This window comes from Idiotropiscis lumnitzeri, chromosome 20 (assembly GCF_059441095.1).
Source record: "Idiotropiscis lumnitzeri isolate Australia: NSW breed Sydney's pygmy pipehorse chromosome 20, RoL_Ilum_1.0, whole genome shotgun sequence".
Classification (NCBI taxonomy): domain Eukaryota; kingdom Metazoa; phylum Chordata; class Actinopteri; order Syngnathiformes; family Syngnathidae; genus Idiotropiscis; species Idiotropiscis lumnitzeri.
In genome coordinates, this window is record NC_142410.1 from 2,982,491 (window position 1) to 3,006,226 (window position 23,736).

General features: G+C 39.7%; 1 protein-coding gene and 1 long non-coding RNA gene across 5 annotated transcripts in view; one reads left to right on the forward strand and one right to left on the reverse strand.

Moving 5' to 3' along the window:
- radil2b (Ras association and DIL domains 2b) overlaps positions 1-23,736 on the forward strand; it is a 31,003-nt gene that overhangs the window by 5,869 nt on the left and 1,398 nt on the right. For 3 of the 4 annotated variants that reach the window (XM_088285357.1, XM_088285356.1, XM_088285358.1), the window contains 13 exons: positions 567-741; positions 2,256-2,488; positions 3,277-3,713; positions 6,315-6,605; positions 6,683-7,084; positions 8,573-8,610; positions 8,712-8,872; positions 9,180-9,292; positions 15,518-15,776; positions 19,221-19,393; positions 19,720-19,864; positions 19,961-20,145; positions 22,937-23,596. In XM_088285357.1, coding sequence (XP_088141483.1) covers positions 567-741; positions 2,256-2,488; positions 3,277-3,713; positions 6,315-6,605; positions 6,683-7,084; positions 8,573-8,610; positions 8,712-8,872; positions 9,180-9,292; positions 15,518-15,776; positions 19,221-19,393; positions 19,720-19,864; positions 19,961-20,145; positions 22,937-23,596 — 3,272 coding nt within the window. The remainder of the gene's footprint in view (positions 1-566; positions 742-2,255; positions 2,489-3,276; positions 3,714-6,314; positions 6,606-6,682; positions 7,085-8,572; positions 8,611-8,711; positions 8,873-9,179; positions 9,293-15,517; positions 15,777-19,220; positions 19,394-19,719; positions 19,865-19,960; positions 20,146-22,936; positions 23,597-23,736) is intronic. The other variant, XM_088285359.1, reaches the window with a different exon arrangement.
- Positions 19,724-23,736, reverse strand: part of LOC148317119 (uncharacterized) — a 29,337-nt gene continuing 25,324 nt past the window's right edge. Inside the window, exon 5 of the long non-coding RNA XR_015840091.1 lies at positions 19,724-23,137. This is a non-coding gene — a long non-coding RNA (uncharacterized LOC148317119). The remainder of the gene's footprint in view (positions 23,138-23,736) is intronic.

The following is a 23,736-nucleotide window of genomic DNA, read 5'->3' on the forward strand; positions in this document are numbered from 1 at the left end:
AGGCGGCCATTTTGTCCTTTGCTGTCGACTGAAAATGACATCACGGTTCCTCAGGGCTCAGGTTACGACCAATCACGGCTCAACTGTTTTCTGAGTTGTGTCATATGACATTCAAAAGCTGACCTCGGGCTCGTCTGTTGACTCGCGTAAGTCTTGGTCTAGTCTTGGTCTCGGATTGTGTGGTTATACATATAAAATACACTACACTACTATTCCCGAAAAGGGAGTTTCCATTTGGCGCTGTGGATGTCAGGTAAGAATGTGACCTGTAACTAAAGGGCCCCAGGTTAAATTCCCTTGGATGTGGGTGGAGGAGGCGGGTGAAGGGGCTGCGGTGGGTGGTCTGCCCAAGCACACACTTGACCAAAGTACCCTGGCCACTGGGAAGCTACGCATTGTATCAGTGTGTCACTAAATGGTGTATGTTTTCCATGTTTGCTACAGTGTCACTGTCATGACGGCATTCATAATTCATGTATCCAAATAAAGAACTGAAATAAAAATAGCGAAATATTAAGACCCAATAAACATCTTAACATCTTTCTCTGTTGTCATGTTGCATTCAGCGAGCATGGCAGATACTGAAATTGTCGATGACCCATCAGAGCTGTCAAATCAATTAAGTGCTCCTGGTATCTTGAAGATCTTCGGGAGTGAAATTTGTAAAGGAGCTCACTATAAGAGTGTCTTGGCCACGACACATTCCAGTGCAAAAGAGCTGGTCAAAGAGGCCCTTGAAAGGTGAGGGGATTTGCTATCATTGCATGTATGTGTGTGTATGTGTGTGTGTGTGTAAGTGTCTCTGTTTGCCATATGTGCCTGTGTGATTGTTCGTCCATGCTTTCTCCTTTTTGTGCAACAAACAATTTGTATATAAAAGCAGTCAGGCATGCACATGTGTTTATACTTAATAAACTGCTCAATAAACAGAGTAGACTTGATGTTCTGTCCATTGCGTTATAATTGCAGTGTTGTGCACGTGGTGTGTACGTGTGCCAAATAGTCATTTTAATAGCTCTGAAAGTGTAGCGCAAACCACAGTTTGTGTGAAAGACGGCCAGTGTTGGCAGGAATTCTCCCCAGAGAGAGAAAAAGTCTGTTAGTCTTTGCTTGGATTTCAGGCCCCAAAAATGTAACAGAATGATTAACACGAGTGAAATTCGACATGTTGAGCAACGTTCGCATGTTAGCACTGCGACTGTAAGAAACATTTTAGCAAAAATACAATGGAAGTGAAAAAAAGGTGAAACATAATCCGTTTTAGGGTGCTGGCCAACCTCTGATTTGTTTGTATGAGGAAACCCTTCTTATCAGAATCTTTTTAAAATAACATTTTAATACTCAACTAGATGCATGAACACAAGACAAATGCGGTTAATTAATTTTGATGACCTTTGGCAGAGCAACAAGGTTACACAGCCGTATGCGTACCACAACCACGCTGTGAGCGGCGCCTTGATTAATTAAAAAAAAAAAAAAAAACGGGGGGGTGGCATTTTGTTTTGGGGGATTTCTCGACAATGGTGGACCGCCAAAAGCTCACAGCTGGCATCATTTGATTTTTTTTTTTATTTATTTGTCCTGTGTTCCAGATTTTCCCTTTTCTTTCCCAATTACTGTTTTAAATTGTAATATCAGCATTCACCACTAGATGGCAGACATGACTTAGTTCTATCTGGTCTTATTCTGCTGGAGTAAGACTAATATTTTTTTGCGGATTTGGAATGCTACGTAGGAAAAACATAGCTACCCAATAATCTTAACATTTGAGTGAGTTTATTTTGTGGGAAAAAAATACACATGATTAATGTTCACATTGGCACTTATATAACAGGTTTGCATGTAAAAATTACATCAGTATTAAAATGTAGAGTTTGTAATCAGTCCCTTTACTGACTGCAGTGCCACGGGGCGGCCATATTCCTCATTGAAGATAGATGTTTTTCAAGTCGTCACTTATTTCCTAATTACTCCAAAATGAATGGATAAAAAAGCAAATGATTAGTATTTTCACTTTCCTGATCAAAAATTGTAAAATCTGAGCTTGTTAGTGAAAAATTATCCGTTCATTGTCTTTTTGCTCAAATCAGATGAGATAGAGAGCCGAATTCCTCCATGATTAAATAATTTATGCCGTCGATCCAATTTGTATAGCGTGTCCACACGTTTAATTTTTCAGTTAACCTAACATGCCAGGATTCTTTTGTACCCCATTTTTATTATGATGACAATTCTTTCCTTTCAATGTCATCCAGGTATGGCCTTGGAAAAGAAGAGGCAAGTTCCTATGTTCTGTGCGACGCGATTGGCTCCATTGGCGAGCGTCAGTGGAAAACCGAAGGGTTCAGAGTCGTGGGCGACAATGAGAAGCCGCTCCTCCTGCAGTCACTATGGAAACCAAGGGAGGGCCTTGCGAGACGCTTTGAAATCCAGAGGCGAAGCCTGGTGGAAGAACAGACGTCCAAAGAAAAAGACACCATCACTGCTGGTAGGCTGCCCTGTATTACTTCCTGGCATACACGGCTCAACAGTCTTCCACAGTCTTGGCTTTTCAGTAAAGCCTGATCCATAATAAATCAAGTTTTAGGTTTAGTTTCTTACAAAGTTTTGATCCGTTTCTCCCGACAACCAAACCACATGCATGAAAGTGCATTTAATCAGACCAAAATGTTTTTCCCTTTTTCAAACGAGCATTTCCTTCTGTACAAATGTCACACACATTGAACTCATTGAACACTGCCGACATTGGACTTTTAAGTAAGCTTCATCCAGTGGCATACCCTCTATTTTTAACGCACTCCATGATGCTGTAAAGGTTTTTGCATGGAAATAAGTTATCCACTGGCATGAAAACCTGATGCCTTAGAAAACTATCCCCATCTTTCCAGAGATATTAGTAGCACAGCATCATGTACTGGAAACACTGGCTTTAGTTGACACAGCTGTGGTCACAGAGTAAGAGTGCGTCCTGTTTGGAATTTTGCTCCTGCGACTGGCACAGCGTGTGATATAGCCTTCTATCAGTGTGGGTGATCACTTTCTGTTTCCATGAGCTGTGTCTTTCTTTCCACCGAGGTCTGTTTCCTGTGTGTGGACCTGCCTTGACTCGAGCATTAACACATACAGGATCAAACACAGACGCATTTAACACCGGGGGGGGGGGGGGTGTTGCCTTATCACTCATTCACTCGGTCCCTAATGTATTTATATAGCAGTTCATTTACACAAGCCGTGTAAAAGCTAATTGCTGTATTTGTTTATTCATCTCCCTGATAGGTATCAATGCCCAGGCCCGTAAGCTGCAGAAAAGTCGCTCCAGAGTTAACTCCACCCTCATGGAGAGAACAATGAGTCGAAGCCAAAAACTGTGGCGGAGTAAAAGTGAGATGGACCTTATAGAGGCCGATTCAGTGACCAAAGCCAATCGGGACCAAAGTATGTCCTTGAATGGAACTGTAGAAGAGACCCATAAGTGCCCAGAAGCAAGAGCAGAATCGAATGACATTGAACATGCAGTTCCCTCAAAGGGGGATGGTGGCTCGCAGGCCAAAACAGAGACCCTCTGTCCGTCGAGGCCGAGAGGTGAGCAGGAAGGAGAGGAGTCCGAGAGGGAGGAGACGGAAAGTAGCGACGATAACACCACACAGTACTCCATTCACCCACCGCAAGACTGTCCGTACCTGCTGCTACTACACGGCCGCAGCCTTGTACAGGTATCGCATTCAATAACACATTCATATTCTGCTTGGCTATTTGCGCATGTATGTATAACGTATAGCACAATTTATTCTCTGCAAAATCAAACCATACTCCGAATAACTAAGCAGTGGTGGAAACAAATATCAAGAATATTTCCTGAGTAGTCGTAATTATATGTTGTTTGGTTTGTATGTATTATATTTATGATGCTGTAATTAGTTATCTGGTGAAAAATCGGTTGCAGACATCCATCCATCCATGAGTAAATTACAGATGTCTCTGCTACATCTCCATTTTGAGAGATCAACAAAAAAAAATAATAATTCCAGTTAGCGTTAAACAGTGATGGGAAAATGAAGCTTCAAATTTGCTTCATGAACCAGTTGTATTTTGTTTAGACTCCTCTAAAGGGCACTCATTGTTCTACACTGAATTTCCATTTCAAACAAAAGTGCCATCTGCAGGATTAAAAAACAAAACTGGTTCATGAAGCAAATTTGAAGCTTAATTTTCCCATCACTATCGTTATGTACAATTTAATTTGGCCTAGTTAAAGCTTAAATGAAGATATCCAAAGTAATTTACAGAAAATCTGCAATCTAACTAACTGGAAGACGACAAGTCAGAATCAAATTATAAGTATATCAAACAGGAGTTAGAAATAGTTGCAGATATCCATAACTTGCAGATCTGCAACTGAATTATGTGTTTGTGTCATCATCAACACCGCTCATCCTGTACCGATACATAAATGTATATAGCTAAATATTTCTGGGGAGAACATGCATGAATATCCTAAATTTTGTCATTTGTCCTACCCAAAATTAAGTTGCAGATATCTGAAATGACACTTGTGGATAGGAAGATGGTAGTTGCGAATATCTCAAAAGTTCTTTTTGACTAATCAAAACTGAATTACAAATTTGTGTATGTATGTTTAATTCATATGCAGATGTCAAATGAAAAAAGGGGCGTGTCATGCCTAATTGGGGTTACTTATCCAATATAAATAAAGACCTACCTAAAAGACGCAGTTTTTTTTTTCTTTTTCGAAATTGCAGCTTTGGCGATTTGAAAATTGCAATCAGCTCCATCGCAATGTTGATTTTGGATTCAATTAAATGTTCATCCCTTACCATGCAGTGTCCTGCATTCCAAAACAAGAAAAAGACCTGTAACACATGGGTTGCATAATATTTACAGACGATTCAAGTATAAAATCAATACTAAAGCATTCTCCCTAGTATTGAACCATCATTTCAAACAAACTTCAACATTTCAAAACATTACTTACACCCTTCCTTTTTTGAAAAACAAAACCCACAACACGCTTGTTATAACACCGTTGAGAAAAGAACCACAGTAACATGAAATCAACCGGACGTCAGGAAAATATAAGCAGAAAAACTGTCAGAACACTGATCAGGAAGCTGTAAAACCCAACAGTGGCACTGCTTCCTGTCTGATTACCAGGATTTTGATTCCCTGCTCATGTTTACACTAGCTTAGTAACTCACTGCAGGGCTAAAACAGTGTTTATCTACTCAGGTTCGGACCAAGACTAAAATTATAATAACTATTGAGCAAGGCAGTGTGTGGTGGGAGTGACTATGCAGTGCCAAAACTGAAAAGAATTTGAGGGCAAACAATCTGGGAATTAGAGAGCAGTCACACACCAAGTAACTAAATCCTATTAGCTTTTATATGCAGAGATATTCTAGTGAATTGTGTATGGAATTCCTGTTCAGGCACAATTGCGCGGGACACATACCGGTACTTTTCTTCCAAAGTAAAATTCTAATTCAGTGTTCAAAACAGCTCTGCCCCTCGTCCTTGCAGTAATCCGGAGATATCCTCATGTGAGGGTGAGCAGTGGCTGATTTGCAACAAAGAGACATGGACTCTACCCAAAAAAGTTCAACAGGAGTGTTATTCATTTGTTCTTTTTCATATCAAATAACTGTTTTACTGTTTTTATTTGTTAAATAAATGCACAATATGGGCCCTATTTTCATGCCCAGCGCAAATCAGGCATAAAGTGCAATCGAACTGTGCAGATGGGATTTTCATAGACGAGCGCCGTTCGAAATGGGCGATTGCGCCGTTGTGGGACTGATCACAGCAGACTTGATTCCCTGTCAAACAAAGTGGCTCCAGTCATTCCTTTTAAATTCATTCATTCAAATTAGCGGTCTAAATGGCGGAAGAATAAAAGACTCACTGACGTCCATGATGGTGATGGGACTAGATCCAGACGTTCCCTGACATGAAAATGAAGATGGGCCAGTTTTTATGCCAAGCGTCTAATCTTTACTGTGCACCATAGCTTCTTTCAAAAAGTCACCTGGGATAGGCTCCAGCTCATCCGCACCCCAATGTCGACAAGCCGTATCGAACAAGGATGGATGAAAACAAATATACATACTTTGCGTAATCACCTTAATTTATAATTACTACCATTTTTGGCGTCTCTGAAAGTAGCCGTTGGTTTTCACCTCCTCCCATTTGGCATGTACCACAAAAGTAAATAAATGGAGAAAAAGGGGACGCAAAAACTGAAAAAACATTTTCACAATCTAATCTACTTTCATCTTGTACAATATTTCTCTCCATAGGACTTTGTCATCTACCTACTGATGAGTCCAAGCATTGTATTGGGGCGACAAAATGACAATGACGACATATCACAGGCGAATATCGTTCTCCTTGCCGATGATATTCTTCCAAAACATTGCATTTTTCATCGCAATAGCACTGGCGGACCAACCATGCTGTGCTCCTTTCCTGATGCTGTGGTCACAAGGAATGGCAATATTTTAAAAGAGAAAGTAGAACTTTGTCCTGGTGATGTCATAGGGCTGGGACAAAGCTACCTGTTTCTATTTAAAGATCCCTTAATGGACAAGGTAATAGATGGAAATAAACTGTATTTGCATATTTGATTATCTCATCATTTATCGTTGTCGTTTCTTTCTATAAAAAGGAAGTCAACAGTATTGCTCCAGAACCCGACTTTGCTTCTGGCCCATGGTTGTTTGGCTACACTTCATCTGCTCTTAAAACAAGCCAGACAAGGGATGCGAATTTCTGCAACACCTGCAGCGGCCTGCCTAGCCCGGCCACTCAAAAGTGCCTGAAGAGAGCCCCTCCATTTCTGAAATCAGCAGCTGGTCACTGCCTGAGTTTGAACTACCAAGCGGACAATGAGCATTGCATCATCAAGCAAATAGTTGCGATTGGAAGCGGTGGCGTCAAAGAGGGACCGTCGTTGAGCATTGCTTTTCTGCTGTGCCTCTGCATGGAGTATTCTGCGTCGTATTTACATACCTCAGATCTGAGAAGGCTCCTGTTGCTGATTACAAGTGAAATTCAAAGCGCTGTTTGGGTGAGTAGTGATGAATATTTTGATCCATTTTTTTTTTAAATCAAAACATGAGAGGTTACGTTGAGATTTAAATGTTTAACCTGGTGATTTGGATTGAATAATTGAGTTGTAGCTTATGTGCTAAAAATAAGTTGAACGGATTTTGTAGCATTTGTAATGACTGAACTGAAATCTTGCAAGTTCTGCAAAAGGCTTGTGCGAAATATTGACATCTCTCATGATCCGAATGATGAAGTCTGATCACTTGTGAGTTGTGACACATGTTTTTCACAAAGAAATCTCGGCATTTGTCAAATTGTGTGACTTTGAGCACATTTTGAATTTCAAAGTTTTTTTAACAGGATTTTTTACCAGGAGTTGAAAGTTGCCTTTTTTTTTTTACTAAATAACCTCTCAGTATTATATTCTTTATAAAGATTTAATGTGAAAAATGATTTTGTTCTGTATCTCTTAAGTGAGTTATATACAAATTTAAAATGTGAGAAACCGAATGAGCACGGTGGACGACTGGTGAGCACGATGGCCTCACAGTGCAGAGGTCGTGGGCTCAATTCCGGCGCTGGCCTTCCTGTGTGGAGTTTACATGTTTTCCCCGTGCCTGCGTTGGTTTCCTCCGTGTGCTCCGGTTTCCTCCCACATTCCAAAAACTTGCATGGCAGGTCGATTGAACACTCTAAATTGCCCCTAGGTATGAGTGTGAGCGCGGATGGTTGTTTGTCTTTGTGTGCCCTGCGATTGGCTGGCAACTAGTTCAGAGTGTCCTCTACCTTCTGCCCGAAGACAGCTGGGATAGACTCCAGGACACCCCGTGACCCTTGTGAGGAGAACCGGTACAGACAATGGATGGATGGAGACCCAGAGGGGAAAAAAGTCTCCATTATTGTGCTGGTTGCTCTCAAAAGTGTGCAGTGTACTTAAAATAATCAAAAAAGCACACCACACACACGTAACGATATTTCCGACAAACCCACAAACCAGAAATCTGGCAGAGTACCAAGACTGACCAGCGAGAGGCAGCATGGTGCTAAAGGGGATCTAGACTGTGTAAAAATTCAAAAGAGCAACCTGGAAGTAGAAGAAACAGAAAAAGTTTGGTTAAAAGTTTTTTTATAAACCACATTCACATGCTTAAATTGTTTCTATGCTAAATGACAGGAGACCCGTAAACACTCAACACAACCAATTGCTTCTATTTGTTTCCAGAAACCGCACCAGCTTTTGTTCGCTTTCCACTACGCTATCGTTCCATTTCACGGAGTCTGTGGCTCTGCCTAACTCTATGTGGACCACACACATACGGATTTGCTATCATAAATATTGACATTTACGATGGGCGGTTTGACCATTTTCCGAGTCGATCTGAAAGGGACAAACACTTCAACTGGATACCGTTAAACCTGTGAAAATTACTTTTTACCAACTCCCCATACGGAGAATGTATTTATTTTTCATCAATATAATATTTTCTTTGTGTCATTTTCCATACAGGAGCAAACCAAGGAACTAGCTGCTTTTCAAAAGGAAGTGTAAGACCTAATCCCGACTCCAGACTCCAGATTTGTAGTGTCATCATTATCAACTCCTCTTGATGTGAAATCTTATATGGAGATGTCCTGCACCCTTTCAGCAATAAGGACACAATCTCAGGACTGCTGCCCCTAGTGGTGTGGATGTCAAACAGCCTGGAGATGCTCCAATTCATCCAGTATCAGATTCCTGTCATCTTGGAGTGGAGAACCCGTGCAGAGAATGAAGATAGAGAAGGAAGAGGATTTGAGGAGGATTTAGGTCAGTCACATTTTAAGATTATTTTGCAATCGTCATTTATCAATACTAATGCAGTCACAAACTGATTTATTGTGGGCAGCCTAAGGGCCCACCTGTGCAATAATCGGGTTGCCTAGATAGCATCTTGATGCCCCATGCGAAGTGGATTTGACGAGCTCATAAATACAGATTTTGTTAATAATTATGACAAGAAATAAAACATTTGGTGAACATAGAAAAAGTTTGGATATTTGAGTTCAACTCATGAAAAATCGCAGCAAAAACCAAAGCGCCTCGTTTATATTTTTATACAATGCTTATTTTTCAGACCTGCTGGAGTTGCAGCTGTCCAGTGTGCGCTCAGCGAGTGAAGAAACAGTGGCAGCCCTGGAGGAGGTCATCATGCTTACCTTCCAGCAGTGTGTGTACTACATCACCAAGGTAAGAGGACCAATTGATATTTTAAAGACCAGTTGTATGCTATTGAAGTGAAAAAGACAAATATTTGTGTCAATTGATCACGAGACACAAAATGGCTAATGTCCTTTTTTGCAGCGAAAACTGAAGAAAACAGTGTTTGATGTGGTTGAGGTTTATGAGGTTTGTGTTTGGTATTTCCCAAGTGTTTTTGCTTCGTGCACATGGTTGAGTACGGTATTGCTGGAACAGTAAACTGCCTTGCCCAAAGTTCCCGCAAAGTTGGAATGACATTGTTCAGAATGTCTCTGTCAACTTAATTAATAAAACATCTCAATGTCTTAAAGGAGAAGTCAACCCAAAAACATTCTTTGCAAGAATATGATCTATGCACCTTCACTAGTCGAAACATGGCGCTCTGATTAATATCGTGTGTGTGGAATGCGAGTTAAGCAGTTAAATCTACCTATTTTGTACATCTCGGGGGGGCGGCCATTTTGCCCCTGAAAATGACATCACAGTTGTTCAGGTCTCAGATAATGACCAATAATGGCTCAGCTTCAGAAAACAGGTGAGCTGCGATTGGTCATTTTCAGTCAACAGAAATTGAGATGACTAAAAACGGTTTGGATTTTGCTGCTTAATTCATATTCCACAAACGTAATATTAATCAGAATGCCAAGTTTAGACTAGTGAAGACACATAAAACATATTACAAATATTTTTGGGGTGTATACTTCCCCTTTAATAACACATCTGTGACATGCTTGTGTCAAAATACCACAATGATCAACAGTAACAGGCTGTGTGGAAAAACGATCACAGAAAAATCCCGCGATATGCCATGTCATTTACAATAAAAGGATGCTAAAAAAAATATGTGGTGCAGTGAACCAGCAAAAGGCATAGAGACGCTATCAAAAACTGACACTGTTTGTAAATGCTCATTCAAAGGGCGTCGCAGCTGTGGATGTGGGGTTTTCTGAGTGATAGTGCCTCGGCATGATAATATTTCAGACAGCGGAGTCACTTGAAAATGGTTCTTGGTTTTCGCCCATGCAGTAAGTCAAGTATTTGTGTACAAGCCTTTAAAAAGTCAATTTTCCATAATAATATGGGTGTTGCTTCATGCAATGTTGTATGTTAGTGATGGACAAATGAAGCTTCATCAAGCACTTGGGAATATTTTTGACTCCTCTAGATGGCACATATGTTGTTGAAATATAAAAAATTCCCATTGCTCTAGTCTGCTAATTTCTCGCTATTTCATTTTTCACCAAATGGAAAGCGCTTTGTTAGAGCTCCAGCTGTTGTTTATAAAAAAAGTTGTATTGTATTGTATTGTATTGTATATAAATAAAATTTTATTATATTGTATTATATTTATATATTATTATATCTATTCATATATATTTATTTTTAAACCAAGAGCACCATATAGAGGAGTACAAAATATCACAAGTGTTTCATGAAGCTTCATTTTCCTATGACTAATGTACGTATCATACAGAGCAATGGTGCCCAACCTTTTTCCGCCACGGACCGCTTCACAAAACTCCATAACATTTAGGGACCTTTAACATGGGGGACTGGGGGTCGGTTAGCATTTCATAAAGTGGCTTGTGAAAGTATTCGTATCCCTTAAACCAGGGGTGTCAAACTCATGTTTGACACGGGTCACAATGTCATAGCCTTTTTCCTTGGAGGTGTGGGGGGTCACTATGACTGTGCACCCACATAAATGCATTACTTCATACTTTCTGAAATAAGAAGGTACAAAAAAATCATTTGTTCAACTATTAGTCTATTGTAAAAAAAAAATAAGTTGAAAACAATTTGAAATTATAGCAAAAAACACGAAGCTTTCATGCACACCATGATTTATCTTCTCGGACCACATATAATGATGTGGCAGGCCGAATTTGGCCCCTGGGCCTCGAGTTGGATACCTGTGCCTTTTGAAACATTGTGTCTCGTTACAACCACAAACATACTGCAAATGTATTTTATTGGCATTTGATGCGTAGACAACACAAAGTGCCATATTTTTTTTATGAAGCACAAGAAACAAACAACCACTGAGAAGTCAAACTTCTCTTGTGTTGCAGCTTCATCTGGCCCCAACACCGATGAACGTGTCGTTCAAGAAAGGAAAATAATCAGTGACAGGCTGAGAATAAAGGGCCCAGTTTGCTGCTGACAGCTTTTAAGGCGAGCCACTGGCCGCAGTGGCAGACCACACTGAGGTCATTGTGACACTGGTGAGAGACAAGACACCGAGGTCCTTTGTGCCAGTGCTGTGTACCGATGAAGCTTAACCTAGATCTTTGAACTGTAGCCAAAGAATCCTAGCGTTGCAATATTTGCCATAAGGTACCGAACCTAACAAACTATTTTTTAGAGTACTTTAGTATGTGAACAACAGACTACCAAAAGAGCCATTTATAATTCTCATTTTTACACTTTGGTCATTGTTGAAGATCATCGGCTGCAACCAGCCATAAAAAAGAAATTAACTGATGAATCTTTTGATGTAAACATTCAAATTATTGAGATTGAGAAAAACATGAATGTGTCATTATTGTTCGGAAAAGTATGATGAATCTGAAAAACACCAAAATAGATTTAAATCATCGGGTTTGGGGCAATGGGTTTATTATCGCAATGTGTTCATTTTGTTATAAGCTTCTACTATTCGGCCGTGTTGCAAATCTTCCCAAATACCGCCTAATAAAATTAGAATCCTGAGAAAATAACATAATACACAGTAATAAACGCATAATTTCCCATATATTTCCTTTAGATTACATTGGTGCCAACAGCAAGTGTAAGGAAACAACAACAGCATGTTGATTCTTGTTTGATAGATGATAATGTTCAAATTATAATAAATCATAAAAGGCAATTGGCCATTTTGTTTTTGTTGTGGTCCCCACAGATTATAATTGCATTTCATTTGAATGAAAGAGGTTATTTAGTGTTTATGTTTAGAATTTTCTGGAAATTAATCTTGGGGGTTTTATGTTCAATTATTTAAAGAAAGAGTTGCTTTTGGGATATAGGGTTTCAAGATGGCAGCATATAATTGAATTTACATGAATTTCATTCTATTTTCAGTGATTACGCTACCAAGTAAGGATCATATTGTTTTCACAAATATTGGAATAGTCAAAATTATCAATAAAATGCATCATTTTATATATAACGGTATAAAAACAAATTCGTTGGCAAGGGTGGGCACCCAGAAGAATTTCTTTTCATGGGGCCCAAAATCCTTGACAGTGCCTCTGCTCTCGCTCAAAGTCAGCTGGTATTGGCTGATGAGCACAGCTGGCATCGGAAATGTCCAGATCTACGTTATTATTATTGGTTTCAGTGTCTCCTTTGTATATTTTGCCAACCGTAAGTCTATGACCTCGATGTCCCATTGTACAAACAAGCTGCCAGAACCAAAACAAATTATGCCAAGTATCTTATGATTATTGCATTGTGCGGCTAACAGGCCATCAGGAGCCACCAAGCCAAAGTCTCACATTTCATGCCGGTAGAAAGTCAGATGAATTTGGAGCCTGTTTCAGCTCATTTGGTTTTCTGTTACCCTCTTTCCCCTGCAGGAAGCAAATCGGTGATATGACACAGTATCTCTAAAGTGGGCATAATGGTGGCTGTCCTTCAAGTTTAGAACAGCATATTTCTGTTCAGTGCATGAAGACCAATTTATTATCTATATGTCTGTCCACAGCTCATTTTCTCTCAACTAGTCTGCCTAGTGAAATATGATACATATGCAAGGACATATCCTTGAGGGGAGGTATGTCCACATTACTGAAGATATATATCATTTACTTCCATCTAGGAATTTCATCCCATGTACAGCATAGGAATCAAATCGTAATTGCTTTTTCCTTGAGGGGCTTGTTGTGACTGCGAACCCACATAAATGCATTACTTCATACAGAAGGTACAAAAAAAAATTTTGTTCAACTATTATCTTGTGGTAAAAAAAAAAAAAACATGCGAAGACAATTTGCAATTATAACAAAAAACATGATGTCATGCACAACATGATTTATTTTCTTGGACCATGTATAATGACGAGGCAGGCCAAATCTGGCCCCTGGGGCTTGAGTTTGAAACCTGTGCCTTGGACTTTTGAGATATTGTGTCACGTTACAACCACAAATTTATTGTAAATGTATTTTATTGGCATTTGATACGAAGACAACACAAAGTGCCATATTTAATATGAAGCACAAAAAACATCAGAAATTTAAAAAATATATTTTTTTATGAATGAAAATCAGCCCTTTTACTCGTTTAACCCTAAAAAAATCCAAGGAAACTAATTGCCTTCATAAGTCACACGTACATAGTCTACCTGTATAATGACATTTTCAAATTTTGACACAGACTTTACCTATTCAAATTTACATTTTTTTGTTTGCTTGTTTTTAGGTTTAGGGTTAACTTATCATTCTTGGTTTACAAGCAATCCGGTTTAAATTATTCTCACTGGTATTTTACTTACAATGCATTTTGATGGGCGTCAATTCTATGCGGTTTTTCACCAAATCTCTGTTCGCCGTCAATGTATTATCAATGGGATTTAGGTCAACGACTTTCTTTCTTCTTGCCACTTTTCCATAAAATCCAGATGTGTACGACTAATAGCAGTTCTGTGGACACTTGAGCCGTTGATCTTTGCAGCTGTTTGTTCTCTAACAAACCTCAGAAGTCTTCAGAACAGCTGTATTTACGCATGATTACATTACGCATGTCCCGCATAGTATAATAGTATAGGATTTGAGCGGAAACAAATGCGCAACAATTTCCCTGACATATTTATGGACTTACTTCCTATTAGTATAGGATGGAAAATGGAGTGGTTCATGGGTTTGTTTAACGATTTCAAAAACATAAAATACTAAATCTCGTGCTCCTGGATAGTGTCAGGTGCTAATGTGAGACTGCTGTTCTGAATGTCAAATTGATTTGCTTTTTTTGTCCCGTGACTAAAAGGAGAGGGAGGAAAAATAACAGGTTATGTTTTTGAAGAAAGACTATATCTGGAGGAAACGCAAACATTGTACTGGTTGTCCCAGCTAGTCGTGTCGTCCATCACACTTGTCATCTGATCACAGGATGCGATCCTCCCTCGAACACCGAATCAAAGAAAAGAATTAGTGAGGAATGTGATGAAGTAAGTCTTCACTGTCAAGCATAGGCCTAATCGTTGTGCGTTAATGATTAATTGACGTGTGAAAACTCCCTTACTAACATATTTATTTTAAAGCCAGTCAGACCCATTTTCAGTTGTTATGTGTGGAGATGTAAGGGTGAAAATAATTATTTTCTGTTCCTGCTAAATAGGAAGAGGCAGAATGTTTATATATATATATATTTATATATATATATATTTTTTTTTTTTCATGCACTCTGATTCAGTCTGGCGAATACAGACGCCATTAATGTCAAGTTATTCCAACGGAAGACGTTTGTTGATGGATACGCGCACATTTCTCCAGACTTGTGGGCAGACTGTTTATTTGCCCATTATGATGAATGCACAGTTTGCACTGTGAGACAACGCAGGTCGTTGGAAGAATGTGGTCAAATCAAGCATCAAGCTTAGTTTAATTCTTGCTGCTTGGCTCCACTGAGCGCCATTTTCCAACCAGCAAACATCATGTTTTCCCCATTTCCATTGTCTCATGTGTGATGGGAGCTGCGGCTGTCTACTTGTATTCTGCCGTTTGTGTTCAAGCCTTTCCCCGCCTACCCAGGGCTTTACAGTGAAAGTAAAATGATCTACTCAGGGCGGATTCCTTCAGAACTCTTCACTCAGCAGTCTTGTTACAGCCCTGTGCCAAGCCCACATGAGCCATATTCAGCTTTTTTGGAATGTGGATCGAGTGCTGGTGCTGGCCTTGGTGGGCGTAAGAGAAAGATTTCTGAGGAAAGGGGATGTCTGCGTACAATTAGCTTAAACAGAGCTGTCATTGTCCTTGCTTACTCTGTGGAGGAGCAAGGATCTTTTTGCTACGAGACGGAGGAAAACACCCTAATTTTTGTTGATTCTCTTGGTTTCATTCATAGAATCGTCCATCAATAATGTTACAGTGTTAAGAGAGTTATGTTAAGTGAAGGCAACGTAGGTGGTCTGTAATCTGCCTCAGAGGGTAGGTGATCACTGCACAAAAGTTCACTTTCATAATGAATCATTTGACTTGACTCATTCCATCCTACCAGGTCCTGTACCCCTTCCTGCCGGGCTTTCTGGACTGCAACCCATTCAAGGAAGGTCACGCTCTGACTGGCAGAGGTGCTCCAGTCCAGGCTAGCCGTGGGCTGACGGTCCCTGATCAAGTGCAGCAGGTGGTGGAAGTCCTGTCTGAGACCCAGAGGCTACTGTCAGACTGTCAGCTTCACCCTGAGATTTCCACACAGCTCATTGGCTTCCTTTTCTACTTCATCAATGCATCTCTCTTCAACTTACTCATGGAGAGAGGTACCCTCACGCGCAATCACAAAGTAAAATCAATATCTGATTATTATTATTATCATTATTATTTTATTTTATTTTATGTTATTATACGCTAGCGTGCATTTTCCATTTATTATAACTGTTCTCACATTCATATTTATTTCAGTTAACTTTGTGGGGTTTTCTTTATTCAGTGAAGGTTTACTAAAAATTGAGTGACACAAATCCTTTTAGATATTTAGAGCCGGACACACACACCCACATACCGATGTGTATCATTTTCCAAATGTAAAAGACTGCACACATGATGAGGGGAAATCATTGGATGTGATCACGGCTTCTGTAAATGTGGTGGTCTTGGGATGACAAAAAGCACACTACAAACATAATAATGGCCACTGATAATCATGATACTCTGAATGAAAGTGAAGTGATAGCCAGTGATGGGAAAATGAAGCTGCAAATTTGCTTCATGAACCAGTTGTATTTTGTTTTGACTCCACTGGGCTGAAAGGTCACTGAAATTCCATTTCTTAAACCCTTTCATTAAAACAACAGTTCCATCTACAGGATTAAAAAAAACACAACTGGTTCATGAAGCAAATTTGAAGTTTCATTTTCCCATCACTAGTGATAGCCATCCCTAGAGTAGAGACAATTAAAAAAAAAAGCTAACAGTAAATGATAAAAAAGTAACTTTTGAAATGGACACTGGCTGTGGATACACCATAATCTCAAAGAGATCTTTTTACAAGTTGTTCAATGAGCTAGCCAAAGCTAGCCAAGTTCTCAATAATGCTCAATACACATGGTGGCCATAATGTGCCGGTAATAGGTGCAGCTAAAGTGAAAGTAGAACATGACGATATCACCAAGACGTTAGTGGTGGTCGTGGTGAAAGTTTCAGGGGCCAGTCTCGTGGGACGAGGGTGGATCAAAGCCTTCAAGTTAGACTGACTGAGGACAGAGAAACTGCTCTCTAGGAAATACTGTCTAAACCTGAGGAAATATTTAAAGATGAACGAGGGATGCTGAAGGGATTCACAGCTAAACCCCATGTAGCTAACGGTGCCACACCCTGTTTTTACAAGCCAAGCTCAGTTTTCTTTTTTTTACAATGAAATGAATAGTAGAACAAGAGTTAGAGAGGCTTTTGCAGGAAAAAAATCATTGAACCAGTAACGTTTTCTGAATGGGCCGGAGCCATTTTACCAGTTCTCAAACCAGACTCCAGAGCAAGAATTTGTGGAGACGATAAACTAACTGTGAAGAAATGCTCAGCCATTGTATAGCCACAGTGCGCCATTCTCAGAATAGAGGACATAGCTAGTTTAACTAGAGGACAGAAGTACACTACGTTAGACATGAGCCACGCATATCAACAGATTGTTCTCAATGAAGAATCAATCAAGTATGTAACAGTCGCAAGACTGCTTCCATACACCAGCTTACCTTTTGGGGTGAGCTCCAGTCCAGCCATTATTCGGTGTACAATAGAAGGGGTTGCAGTATATTTGGATGACATTATTCTGACGGGAAAAGATGACAGCAATCACCTGCACACAGATTGGGATGATGTGCATCTTGTTACCATTAGAGGGAGGTGGTGGTTTATATATGCCAGAGTTATAAAATTCAAGGAGATGTAACAGCGAAATGTCAGTCAGACCAGTCGTAAGATGTTAAATCAACTGCAATAAAAAAGCTGACTCTAGGATTGCTGACGTGCGTGTACGTATATCGTCATTAATATTTGAAGATATTACAATTATATTGGCTAAACTATATCATACTTCTATTTAACACATGTTGACATGAAATCAAGACAAATACCAGAATAATGCTTGTATGATCACCTATGTTGCACTCTTCAAAATGTGAGGGAATTGGTAGGAATGAATAAACATGATATTATCAGGAGCTGAAAGTCAGATTTTCTTCTTCTGGAAACAATTTCATGGCGTAAATTAAACTGCAGCAGTAACATTTTCCTGTAAATCCAAACTGACCGCAAAGTTTGAACATGAATGCTTAGTGGTCAGACACAACAAAAGAAAAAAAAAAAAGTTGGTCTCAAGAATCTAGTGGGGAAATGATCTGAAAGTAATTTCTGTTTCTATTTCAGAAATACGAGAAGTTGCAGCATTCTGTGACAGAACATGCAATATATTTTAATGCCCGCTGTTGAAAACATCTTTATCATTGTCAATTGTCGTGGTTTAAGACCCACACGTCAGCATAATGATTTTCTGACTGCTGTCAAAACAATTAACTACGACATCACATAAGTATCCAATTGCAGTCCTAGTTGTACTGTAGACATACGAGATTTCAAGTCTGATGAGCCCCCAGTCAATTCAGTAGTCAGACTATGTAATACCAAATGAATCCGATGCCTTTTGTTCACACTGCCAACTTGTCTGTGGACATACGAGTAACAAAATGCTGACGAATCACTCTTGAGTATGCGTGGACCCCTGAATGGGAACATGTGTGAAAACAGCCGCATCGTACGAATACCCCGTTCATGGTGACAGTTGATTATGTGCAGCTAATGTTTAAAATAATAATGTGGTCGACATCTTTGACTACATGGCACATGTGTGCCGTTCTAAAGACAACTCCCCCAAAAGCACCTTCAGATTTTTTTTTTCCTACAACACCAGTTCCACTGATCAACATCTCTATCATCGCAGATTACAACAGAAGGAGTTTTTTAATAGAAAGATGCTAGGGCAAGTTTTGCCTTAAACAATGATAAATCTTTTTTATTACCCATTTTTACTACTACTCCTGCCGGGTAGGGTGTGGACCCAAAATATTTTTCAGTGCCTGCTGCATTATGTATTAAATAAACAGCATGTTCCATAAAGTAACAGTGTTATTTATTTATTTATTTATTTATGACATTGAGCCTAAAGTTTAAAGGCGCCAACAATACAATAAAATACAATTACAAGTTCACATAAATTTCACTACTAGAATTTGGTGGAATTGGGGCCAGTGAAGTGAGAATTCATTTTAAAGTGTTAAAGTGAGGATTCCCACTTTATTCTCAGAATTCCCACTTTAAAGTCAAAATTCTCACTTTAAAGTCAGAATTTTGAGAATAAAGTCAGAATCCTTCCAACCTTTTTTTTTTCCCTTCATGGCCATAATCCTCTTCCGTAGCTTTCAAAGCAATTTTTGGGGTGTTAATATTTTACTATGAATGGCATTTGACATATGTCAAAAATAACTGATGACGTTGAGAGACATTGAACATCTCTAACCTTTGCCTTCATTCTGTTTGGATTTTAGTTTTTATGCTGACTCAGCGGTCATCATATGCATTTTGTCATGTTTGAATCAAAGACAGATGAGCTATTAAATATTACAGCCAGCCTGTTCATAAAAAATCGAGTTCACTAAATCGTCCTATTTACGTCGTGAGCAATTTCAAAGAGGACTTTTTCTTTATGTTTGCAGGCTCTCAGCCAGGTTTCTATCAGCTGTCTACAGGCGTTTGCATACGGGCAAATTTTGACTTGCTCCTGAACTGGTCCCAGACAACTGGATTGGGAAAACTGGCTTTCGAACACACGCGCACACTCTCATCTGCTATCAATCTTCTCACTACGCCAAGGAAAATTTTGCTCCAGGTGAAAAGATCCACACTTACAAGCTGGTTTATTAAAGACAACATATATTTTCCACATTTCATAAATAGTTCCAGGTGTCTCAACATGTCTGTGAATGTGAAAATGTTTTGTTCAAATACAGCCAGATTCAATAATTATAGGACATTTTCCACACCCTGTTTTTTGTCTTGCTGAAATGAGCCCATTTGAGACTCCAGCTGTTTGATACAAGTGAGGCAGCAAGTGCTTAAAAAGTCAAGTTTATGTAATACGCCAGGCTACAGAAACGAATGAAATTAACTTCAACAGCAGTTTGACTAACTGGTATTAATTGTGTGCATGTATAGAACTCATGGGCATCATTACGGTCAGAGTTTCCTGCCCTGAATGCAGCTCAACTGAACCACCTGCTCAGTCTTTCCAGCCCAACATGTCCTACCAGGCATGCATGGACTCCGTGCGCGCGCGACCAAAGAGAAGCGCACAGAACTGGTGAGCATCAAACACACTTTGGTACAGTAATTCTCTGAAATAATGTCTTTATTGTCCTCTGTGCCATTATATTCTATATGCCTCTTGCATTCTCAGATGATATCCTGCAGAGTTTTGATACCCACCATCCTCTTGTGCTACCAGATGGGGATTACCAGTTCATGGTGGGAAGGGTAGTGACAGATCCAGGCCTGGTTGAACACTTAAACAAGCTCAAAGTGTTCATTTTTAACCTCGCTAATTTACAGTCACATGGGGTCACGGCTACAAGCCAGGACAAGGTAAATGCAATATATTTTATGACTGTTGTCAAATAGTAGTGTAGCATGCCCTCCGAACCAAGGATCAGAATCAGAAATCCCTTTATTGTCATTGTACTCAAGTGTGCAATGAGATTAGAGAGCTCCCCTCTCCAGTGGAATACAACAATAATTCAGATAAATATATAAATTAGATAAATGAGACTTTACTGATGATTTTGTGGTTTATTTTTGAGCAAGATGTATCCATAACAGTGTAACCTTAAAACCGAATCACCGTAAGAGCTGAAACACAGTTCAAAACATACGTATACAAATAGCTGACATATTTCACATTCAACACTTAATATTTACAAACACAAAATACTTATATCCATCGTTTACACACCTTTTGCCTCTTCGGGGGGGTTGCTAAAAAAATAAACGTCCGTTTTCTGAGGCGCAATATCAAACTTTTTGCCGTACTCTTCGTTAATTTACCTTAAGTGTGAACAGTACTAAATAGGAAGTTTGCATTCAAAATAAAAGCACATAGCTTAAACCGGAAGTAGAACCTTTCAATGCAAATTTCAAATGAAAATAAAATACAATAAACAAAATCACCGCTGCTGTTCACAAAATATGAAGATGGTTAGTTACAAGTAGGGCGGAATGGGGTTCAAATGGTTTGGTCTGCCACAGTGCTGATATTCAGGGTTTGAATTTCGTCTCCTTCCTGTGAGGAGTTTTTTGTGCACCCCATGCTTGCCTGGGAGTTCTCGAGGTACTCTACTTCCTGCCACAATGTGAGTGTAAATGGATGATTGTCTTTACGAGCCGTGTGTTTGCTGGTGACGGGTCGACTGTATGTGCTGTACAAGGAACGTAGAACTGACAGAGGTACAGTATTAAGGACAGAAAAAGGCAGAAAATTAAAGTAAGGAAGAAAAACAAATGTGTGAAATTTTGGCTGACAATTTGGGGGGGGGGATTCCCGTGGGATTGGAATCAATTTTACCTTTAATTGCGGGATTAAGACGGTACAGGATCAAAAGTTAATGAAAGCAGACGTGACCAGGAGGAAGACGGGCAACAAAGTTTTTTTTTTTTTTTAAACTGTAGCTGACCTCAAAAATGGGTGCGGTATAGTGGGAGTCAATCTGAATGGGAACAGGACAGGATGGGAGTTGCTTTCACCGGGAACAGGACAAGACAGGATTATTATTTTTTACTATGGTCTGGCACTGAATGCCATGGGATTATTTTTCTGTCGGCGTGGGATTTAGTGTGGAATAAAAACAAAATATTTCTGAGTCCAAGTGAGAAAACGGCCACAATGAATAGACACTCGCCAACCACTTTGTCAGGTTCTTTTCTTGTATACGGTTGACTTTCCTTTAAAACTAAACAAAATGCTGGAGTCCACACTTTATCAAATCATGAAACAGCCTGCAAATCAATTTCCTGCACATCCATCATTAATTGTCCACACCGGTGGTCATCAGTTGGGTCATAGGTACATAGACTTATTATCGGCCGGGTCATTTATTGGGGCCAATTTGGCATTTTGCCGATTATCGGCATCTGCCTTTTTTTTTAACTTTCAAGGCTGATAAATTAAAAGCTGGTTTATTTTGGCTCGCTGCAGCACATTTCTCTCTCTCTCTCTCTGCTGTGCTGGTGGTCCTGCCTGCAGAAGCAGATTTGCCTGCCCACAGCACCATCTGATTGGTTCCTTGTGCAGTGGGTAGCAGTCAATCAGCAATAAGCTGCCCATTTGCTTTTTCTCCTTGGGTCACACACAGAACTGGAGGCAACAAGCAACAGATTTTGCTGAAATTTTAAGAATGTCAGTCTACTACAACTCATAACTAATAGAGAACTATTTGCCATAGTAAACTTATTATAAAGAGATGTTTGTTTTCATTGCACTATAATACATGCAACTGAGCCTGGGAGCTCCTTGCACTCTTTGTTAGACTTTTAAAACTAAGTTGTCTATTTTCTAAGATCTAAAAAAGCTTTAACATGTTTTAAATCATTAAAGATGTTGAATAAACATGTGCTTAAAAGCAATTAACCTAAATCATGTTTTGGAGTTGCTGTTTTTCAAAATGTTGACACTATTTTATCCCTTTTTTTAACAAATGAATATCGGCTTCAAATATCGGTTATCGGCCTCCATAACCCCGATAATCGATATCGGCTATGAAAAAAAGCATATCGGTCTAGTCATAAGTGAGCCTGAATCTATCCCAGCTACACAACTCCATAACTGTTTGGGACCAGGTGCTGACGGCATAATGTGACGAGCGTGGGGGTGCTTGCCACTCTATGTGAGGAGCTGGCTTCGTACATGCTATCATTACTCATTTTGCTAGCTTGTGTGTTTAAAATTAATTAGCATTTTGACATGCGTCAACTGTAGGTTTTTTTTTTTCCATCTTTTTGCCCAGCCCAAAGTGCTTGGAGACCACTGATATAGACAACTGTTTACACACGGTGCACATTCTTATCTATGTACAACTTTGAGTCGTCAACAAACCTATGCGCAAGCTGTAATGACGAGATAAACCTCGTGCAAGAATGGGGAGAACATGCAAAGTTCGCACAGGATGGGCGGAGCCAAGATCTCAACCCTGAACCTGAAAACTGTGAGGCAGACATGCAAACCATAGACTACAAGTTGCCTCCAATTTGGCTACTGTTGATTATCACATCACAAAATTAGCATTCTAAAAGTGATCTTGAATTAATATAAATCATATCCGTAGACAAGCAAGTAAATTTAGTCACTCGTTTTTTCCTTGTCGTAATGCAATTTGTATTTCAGGGTATCAACTCCAGACAGGAAACAATGGCTTCAACACCAGTCAAATTGGTGTTATCTCAGGCAACTGTCCAGATTCTGCCATCATCTTCTGGTTCACCCCCATTTCCCCCGTCACCATCCCTCCACTCCTCCATCCAGTATCTGGAGGAATTCAGCTCCTGTGGTGCCCTCCTTTTGTCCCAGAAGCTTCGGAATCTCGAGCTGCAGACAAGAGAGACGGAGACCACTGAGATCAGGAGGTCAGCACTGGACCCCTCCTGTCTCCTCACCCCACCCAACACCCCCCTCATTCTCGATCATGTTCATTTGGCTCAAGAAGACCAAGACCAGGAAACACATTCCTGGTCCTCTAATGTTGGTGCTCACGACGAAGGTAGTTTAGGACTCAAACCTTCATGCTGGTTTGCTGATATTGTTGAAGAAAAACTTTCAATGACTTTCTCCTCAGGTGGCTTAATGTTCGAATGCTTAGCTGCACTGAAAGATGAGCATTCTACTCAAGATTACACCAGTATGAAAAGGATTTTTGAACTCATCGAGGAAGAGGAGGAGGAGGCAGAAGAAATGGGCAACCATTTTGACGACAACAATGATGAGATCTTCTGTTTGGAGCTAGAGCGGGACGAAAGCGGTCTTGGTCTTGCTCTAGTTGACACAAGGGTTAGTTAAACTGGATGTTTTTTTTCTGAATTCAGCAGATGGATGGAAAAGATGAAATGAGTTGTGTTTATGACTAACATCGAGTTGTGGCTTGTTTATTACCGTGGTGAGAAGTGCAGTATACGCTAACCGTTCTGTTT